Source organism: Tasmannia lanceolata, unplaced genomic scaffold, assembly GCF_043159265.1.
Source record: "Tasmannia lanceolata isolate RefF3 unplaced genomic scaffold, GAP_Taslan_0.1 ptg000018l, whole genome shotgun sequence".
In the NCBI taxonomy this organism is placed as follows: Eukaryota; Viridiplantae; Streptophyta; class Magnoliopsida; order Canellales; family Winteraceae; genus Tasmannia; species Tasmannia lanceolata.
In genome coordinates this window covers 53770088-53777942 of record NW_027518695.1, presented here as the reverse complement: position 1 = coordinate 53777942, position 7855 = coordinate 53770088, and the positions used below count along the sequence as shown (strand labels likewise).

At 40.7% G+C, this 7855-nt stretch overlaps 2 protein-coding genes across 2 annotated transcripts; one reads left to right on the top strand and one right to left on the bottom strand.

Moving 5' to 3' along the window:
• Positions 1-940: 940 nt before the first annotated feature.
• On the top strand, positions 941-2803 carry LOC143850457 (uncharacterized). The gene has a single exon (XM_077359706.1). It carries the CDS (start codon positions 941-943, stop codon positions 2801-2803), a length of 1863 nt encoding a protein of 620 aa, XP_077215821.1.
• Positions 2804-4442: 1639 nt separating this feature from the next.
• LOC143850456 (uncharacterized) lies at positions 4443-5255 on the bottom strand. Its single transcript, XM_077359705.1, has 3 exons — positions 4871-5255; positions 4692-4786; positions 4443-4593 (listed from the first exon to the last, which is right to left on the bottom strand). The coding sequence occupies exons 1-3, from the start codon at positions 5084-5086 to the stop codon at positions 4443-4445; spliced, it is 462 nt and encodes a 153-aa protein (XP_077215820.1). The 5' UTR covers positions 5087-5255.
• Positions 5256-7855: the final 2600 nt, after the last annotated feature.

The following is a 7855-nucleotide window of genomic DNA, read 5'->3' as shown; positions in this document are numbered from 1 at the left end:
GATTTGAAGGATGATATTTCTTGGGAATACGTCGGAGGGAAGAAGACATTGTTATCTGTCAGCCGCGGATTCAATTTCGACGAATTTGAAGCTGCAATCCGAAGAAGGATTGGTGTTATAGAAAGGCAGGTTTTACTATCGATAAAATGTCGATATGTTGTGGATCCATATATAGTCACTTTAATCGACGTCGATGATGATGATGTCCTCCAAACAATGTTAAGGATGTTTGACAGATACATGTTCAATTCTGTGATGATATACATAACTAAGAGCATAAATGACAAATGTATTAATTCCTTGAATTCGTCAATGCTTCCCCCAAACAAACTCTGCACTAGGAGACCCTCTCTTAATCATAGCATTCATTCTACTTCGATTCCGTCCCAAAAACGTCTTCGTTTTGAAGTGGACTTGCAAAAAGACTACGAAAGTGAATTTGATGGGAGATATGTTAGTGAAGAGATCAGATGTGCTCCAGCAGAACCTGTCATAAGGTATTGTAGTTCTTTGGCAATGTTTGAATACTTCCATATTTCAATTTATAATTCATATGGATCCAACTTGATTATATATTGCCGAACTATGTAGGTCTAAAATTGACTTAAATGAAACATTGGCAAGTGATTTGTATGGCAACCATGTTTGTGGAGGTATTGATGACTTCCAAAATGTGGGAGATCTTGAAGTGGACTTCAGTAATGTTTTTGAAGACGGTTTCTGTGTGAGGGGTTTAGATTTAGAAGAAGAAAGAAATGATGACGATAATGACGATGGTAGTGATGATGATGATGAGGAGGAGGAGGATGATGATGATGACGATTATGGAAATATCGGTGTTAGTCCATGCGCTTAGCCTTTCAGTGTGGATTCTCCTATCAGAGGGGGTTCTCCTATCAGAGAGGGATCTCAACCGGTTCCGACTAACAGTAGTCGGCCAATGAAAGCAGATGGGATGTTTGTTGGGGGCCATGATGTAGATACTAATAATCTTCAGTTTGAGCAGTTAACGGTTGGGGTAATATTTTCTAATATGCAACACTTCAAAAAGGTTGTCAAAGAGTACGCTATTCGGCAGAGGTTTATGTTCGTGAGGTCAAAGTCAACACCGAAGAAGTATGTCGTTCGATGCAAGGTAGAGGGTTGCAAATGGCGTATAACGGGTACTAATCATATGACCTGTGTGTTAGTGAAGTCGTTTGTCCCCGACCATACGTGTAGAACTAAATTAAGGGGCAATGATCACCCTCTTGTCACAGCAGCTTGGGTTGCTCAGAAATGTTTACGCTTATTTGCTTGCCCAGATGATGTGAGGACGAGGATCATACGAGAATATATCAAGATGCATTGGGGTATAATTATAAGCTATTGGAAAGCGTACAACACGATGAACATCATACTTGAGATTAAGTGTGGGAATGTGGAGGACTCTTATCGAATATTGCCTGCACTTACAGTTCAGATGATGAGAAGAAATCCCGGCAGCTATATGTGTGTTTTCAGAGCCAGAGATTTACGACCTAGGAAAGATGATAGATTTGTTCGCTTATTTTGGACATTTGGTCCTAGCATACGGTCTTTTCATCGAACACTCAGACCTATAATTTTGGTTGATGGGACACATCTGCGAGGGAAGTATCTAGGAATCTTATTGATTGCAATTAGGGTCGATGGTAACAACGGTTTATATCCATTAGCATTTGGGGTTGTTGAGACAGAGAACGAAGATAGTTGGAGGTGGTTTTTTATGTTGCTGAGGCAGTACGTATTGGCAGCGGAGATGAACATATTCACCATATGCTCCGATCGACAGAAGGGGTTGTTGCAGGCAGTGCCTAATATATTTCCCAATTCTCATCATAGTTATTGCATACGTCACCTCGCCGCCAATTTGCGATCCGAGTTCAAAGATGTTCTACTTGAGAGATTGTTTTGGAAAGCCGCACGAACTTTGAGAGAGAGTGTGTTCAGAGAAACAATGGAGAAGATTAAGGTGAGGAATGAACATGCACACAAGTGGATAAGTGACATTGCGAACGAACACTGGGCTAGTTTTTATTTTAAGGGGGATAGGTATGATGTATTGACTACAAATAGATCGGAGTGTTTCAACGCTGTCCTGAAGGATGCGAGAAGATTGCCGATTGCATCATTGGTAGAGCACAGTAGACATCAGACTACAGACTTCATTCAAAAGCATCAGAAATTAGGTCATAGTTGGCAAACAAAGTTGACTCATTACGCAGAAGAACGTATAACATTAACGAGGGAAGAGAGCCGCCAGTATACAGCTTATCGAGTTGGGGTTCATGAATATGAAGTACGGTCGCTTGAACATACAGATGGCATAAACTTGGAACTTCGCACGTGCAGTTGTCGTGCATTCCAAACATTTGGACTCCCGTGTGGACATGCGATGGCAGCCATTGGCATCACAGATTTTGATGCATACGATTACTGCGATAAATGGTTTCATGTAGAGAGATATCGGGATACGTACGCTGAAGTTTTGTACCCGACACTAGACAGGACCCAATGGGAATTAAATCCTGAATCCTTGATGACAATATTACCGCCGATTGCAAAGCGACCACCGAGAAGGCCGCGTACGAGAAGAACTGATCGCGAATTGAAAGGTGGATTACATTACAAATGCACCCGATGTCGACAACTTGGCCACAATAGAAGAAGTTGCAAAGAACCACCCGTGGTAAGACAACAAGTTGACCAAACTGCTACTGGGCCTTCTGCACCCATACTCAGTAGGTCGGGCGTACCTTGCCAAGCTCCCTTCTTTGTGTAAGGGTGTAATTGAATTTTTTGAATGTTCTCAGATATTGTGATGACTTCTTTTTTGTTATTTTGTAAAGAATGGTTGTAATTGGAACATCAATACATAAATAATTTTTTTGGATATAGATATGCTATTTGTTCTCTATTTAGTTGTCGCTCTCCTGCATCTAAACCATGAAAAGGGACTTATCAACAGTCAGAATTGGATTACCGGCACAAACAATAGGATTATCAACCAATTCCCTAGGTTATCAACCAAAATCTAGGTTATCGACTCCCCCAAAATAGGTCATCAACCAATCGGAAGTGAGGTTATCAACACTCAAAATTGGATCATCAACCCATTCCCTTGGTTGATAAAGCTACTGGAATTCAAAATCCAGGTTATCGACTCCCTCAAAACGAGGTTACCAACATTCGAAAGTGGGTGATCGACCGAAAAATTAAGGTTACCAACCTCCCATTTTCTGGGTCATTGACCTTGGAATGTGGGTTACCAACCCAGAAAAAGGGTCACCAACCATTTTTCCGTCCGAGGAGTGAAGCTACTGGACTTGAAAATTAAGGTTACCAACCTCCCATTTTTTGGGTCATTGACCTTGGAATGTGGGTTACCAACCCAGAAAGAGGGTCACCAACCATTTTTTCAGCCGAGTAAAGCTGCTGGAATTGGAACTTAAGGTTACCAACCTCCCTTTTTTGGGTTATTAACCTTGGAATGTGGGTTATCAACCCAGAAAGAGGGTCACCAACCATTTTTCCAGCCGAGTAAAGCTGCTGGAATTGGAACTTAAGGTTAGCAACCTCCCTTTTTTGGGTTATTAACCTTGGAATGTGGGTTATCAACCCAGAAAGAGGGTCACCAACCATTTTTCAGCCGAGTAAAGCTGCTGGAATTGGAACTTAAGGTTACCAACCTCCCATTTTTTGGGTTATTAACCTTGGAATGTGGGTTATCAACCCAGAAAGAGGGTCAGCAACCATTTTTCCAGCCGAGTAAAGCTGCTGGAGTTGGAACTTAAGGTTACCAACCTCCCATTTTTTGGGTTATTAACCTTGGAATGTGGGTTATCAACCCAGAAAGAGGGTCACCAACTATTTTTCCAGCCGAGTAAAGCTGCTGGAATTGAAAATGTCTAAAACCTGTTTAAACACAAACACAAACACACTTCATATTCTGTTCACAAACACAAACACACATCATAATATGTTTTAATTTATAACTTCCCTACTCATTCAGAAACACAAACACACATGTCTAAAACCTGTTTAAATTTACAAGTTCCAATATTCAAATTGAAACACAAACACAAATACACTTTCATAAAACCTGCTTACATTTACAACTTCTCCACATTCATAAACAAGTTCACAATTCCATAAAACCTGCTTACATTTACAACTTCTCCACATTCATAAACAAGTTCACAATTCCATAAAACCTGTTTCACCAACCAAGTTCTCCACTCATTCACAAACACACTTCCATTAAACCTATTTCAATTTACAAGTTCTCCACCCATTCACAAACAAAAACACAGACCATAACAACTTCCCTTGCCATTTAACAAATCCCCTGCCAATCTCCATTAAAAAATAAAGTTTGATCATCAGAAAAAATAAACATCCATCAACATTAGAAGGTGTTCCTATATAAGTGTGCAGTCCCCAAACTCTCCTCGAAAAAATCTCTCACAGAGTTGTAGCCAAAATTCAGGAATGTCTGTCGGCCCAAAGTTCAGTGGTTGACCATGGTAGAGATGCTCAATCACTTTTAGGACAAAAGCGCCGCAATCAACCCTGTATAAAAGCATGCATTGAATGGAGTTACTTTTAAGCTAACTACGAATGAGATAGGAATACTAACAAAAATTCGAAAGTTTTAAGTTTGAACCCACCCATTGTTCTGCTTTCGGAAGCCATCCATCTGTGAATATGGAAAGTCATCGATGTTGCAACCCCGGCCCTTCAAATATTCCTTCATTAATGCTACCTGAATTTAAGACAACGAAGTAATATTGAGTGTTATACATATGGAAGTAACTTTAAATGTTACGGAAGATGTTAATTTACTTACAGTGGGAGATGCTCGCTCCTGAAATGAGTCCCCTTCCATTGAGTTGAACTCGACCATCTTTTTATTCACCATATCAACAAGCACAAGAGCCCAATGAAAGTCTTGACAGCATGGGATTAAAAGCATCCCAATATCTTCTGACGGGATATGGTCAAGTGTACGATGCAATAGCTCGTTCGCCAACCGATCGGAGTCCAACTTATTTTTGTCATCCATTGAATCACGCCCTGAAGTCTTATATCCCTGTACAATGAAATGAATTTTGTGGGAACACTAAATCATGGATAAGTTGTAAAGTAACATGTATAGCTACAAAAAAGCCTCTTACATGTACTGACGAAGGAATATATACAATCCGTCCAATCAAGGCATTGCTGGAGGCGCACAAATACTTCTCATATACATCCAACACCTAAAACTCAAAAATATTTCTTAATTACCTCAACAATGGGTACTGAAGACAACACTTAATTTAAAAAATGACACTTACTTGGCCACTGAGGACTCCTTTCAGGTTCCACAACGTTTCGAGATCCTCGGCCAAGACTTTTACCCCGTCAACGGTCATGAGAATACGACTGCAAAAATATACAAAGGTTAGAGGAAGCAAGTATCTAACTTTGAATAATGGTTAAATGAAAACAAGTGTACTTGCCTTTGCTCTTGTTTTTTCAACTTCTCAATGAGATCAGTTCGCCTCCGTGTTACTTTCTTCGTTGCCCTCTCACTTTTTTTCTTTGTCACTGGAGGTACTGTATAGGGGCTACTCTTGGCGTAGCTTGGTTTCCTATCCCTTCTCTGATTTTTCACTCTCCTCTCAATGCTCCCTAATTTTTTCGTCCTCTTCCTCTTCTCTTTACCCTCAGGGCTATCAAGAATGGTAACAACATCTGACGCTCCTGTTACAATTGCTTCATTTACGAAGCCAACATCTTCAGCCTGACTCATCACATTTATGACCTCCATATCTTCCTCCTCTCTTCTTTTTTCCCCATCTTTTCTCAATTCTTCCTTCTCCATTTCAGCTTCGTCTCCCTCCTGTCTTCTCATCGCTTCCCACTCCTTCTGTATAATTTCCCTCTCAGCTGCAATCTATATTCGTAAATTCTCCTTCTCCACCTCCATCTCCACCCTGACTCTTCTTAACCTCTCCTTCTCCTCTTCATTTTGTGCCCTCTCTTTTTTTATATTGTCCCATGCCTCTCCTATCTTCTCCCACTCTCTTTTTATCCTCCTATCCTTACTGGCCTCCTCAGCACCCTCCTGACCACCCTCCTCAACTACAGTATCCCTTCCTTCAAACGCAGGTGTGCCGCTCAATGCTGGGACAGTAGGTGACTGCCCTAATGGTTCTCCCTGCCCAATGATTCCTTCTTCATCGGCTTCCTAATATACAAATAAGGGATACAACACACAAAATTTGTAAACATTACCAAGTTAAATAAAACATAATATAAAAAGAGGTCCATTGCGATACCTGCTCAGGAATGTACCGCAGTTCGTCCTCTCGTGGCGTCAATGTCACCACTACCTAACGATTTGAGAAAGTTGTTAGATCAGAAAATATTACAGACTATCTAAAATGGTATCTAGTAGATAGGGTCTCACCTCAGATTTGTCTATCTTCCCATGCTCAATCATATAGTACTTATTCGCTTCATTTCCTTTTGACTTCCACTTCAGAATACGTGAACAGGCATCTGGATTTTTTGGTATCCACAACTTCGTGTGCTCGAAAAGCCACACCTGCACACACAAGACAGACTTTGTTAATATTTTATTAATAGGAAGATAAATAAAAAGGCAAAATATTGCAGAGGCCATGATACCTGCAATGTGAGGGAGCAACCTCCAAGATATTTTCCCCCTGCGACGGATGCGTTTAAATACTCGAGTAACCAAATTGTATACTGCTTCCCCCCAGTTATAGTCGCACATCTTCTCTAAATCATCGATATAGGGCCAAAACAGCTGGTCGGCCCGATGTGCAGCCTGAGTGAATAACACAGTAGCGAATAGGTGTAGCACGACATATTTCACACAAGTCTCTATGGAGGGTTGGTCCTCTAGACCAACTAAGGCCTTGATTTGCACAGAAAGGTCAGATGCCAGAACAGATCCTCTACGAAATGGCCACCCAGGCAGTAAAGGAGTGGGTTTACTCTTGTCCGTCCACGGAACCCTCGCCAAAATAATTTTTTCTCCTCTAAGGGGAAGGCCTAAAGCCAATGCAACATCGGTAGCCCTAAATGGAACTGCGATACCTCCTAGCATGAATGTCTTCGTCGCCGGAGTGCTCTAATTAGAGGCTTATGCATGACAGCCTCTTCTAGTGGATTCTGTTCTAGGTGGATGAAGTCCTTGAAAGAGGTCTTGCCTATAGCATCATAGTGGGACTGCCGGAACTGTGTACTCCGCATCTCCTTAATAAAGCACGATCGAGAACATCGTGCAGGGACATATGGATCCTGTAAAACAACATACATAATTAGAGCTTCAACTTTTATCAAGTAACTTAGATTAAAACTGTAAAGATCAAATACACTTACATGTTTCGCCTTCACTTCACTCTTCTGACCTTTCACGTTACTTTTCATCTTCTCACTTTTCACATCGCTTTTCATCTTCTGACCTTTCACTTTGGTTTTCATCTTCTGACCTTTGACTTCAACTATCTTGTTCTCACCTCTATTTTTCATTTTTGCCTTCTCACCTTTCAATTTCATATTTCCCTTACCACCTTTCATTTTAATCTCCTCATTCTTTAAACCCATTGCGGGCTTCCTATTAGACTTTCGACTCCGGCTCTCATTTGCCTATTAACACAATTAGAGAATAAAAGAGCATTCTATTGACTAACAATCTAAAACGAGAACAAAAAAGACTACACTTACACGCGTCTTCATTGTAGACTTTGCCTTCTCCCAATCCAACTATATAACTGTCACAAAAAAAAGAACATCATTAATTGTAATGTAAGTCATG

Bases quoted from the DNA above. Each gene is read 5' to 3' on its own strand.
- LOC143850457 (XM_077359706.1), top strand. From the start codon at position 941: ATGAAAGCAGATGGGATGTTTGTTGGGGGCCATGATGTAGATACTAAT.
- LOC143850456 (XM_077359705.1), bottom strand. From the start codon at position 5,086: ATGGATGACAAAAATAAGTTGGACTCCGATCGGTTGGCGAACGAGCTA. The intron at 4,787-4,870 runs GTAAGTAAATTA...TCTTAAATTCAG, and splicing joins AGGAGCGAGCATCTCCCACT to GTAGCATTAATGAAGGAATA. The intron at 4,594-4,691 runs GTGGGTTCAAAC...GCTTTTATACAG, and splicing joins TTCCGAAAGCAGAACAATGG to GGTTGATTGCGGCGCTTTTG.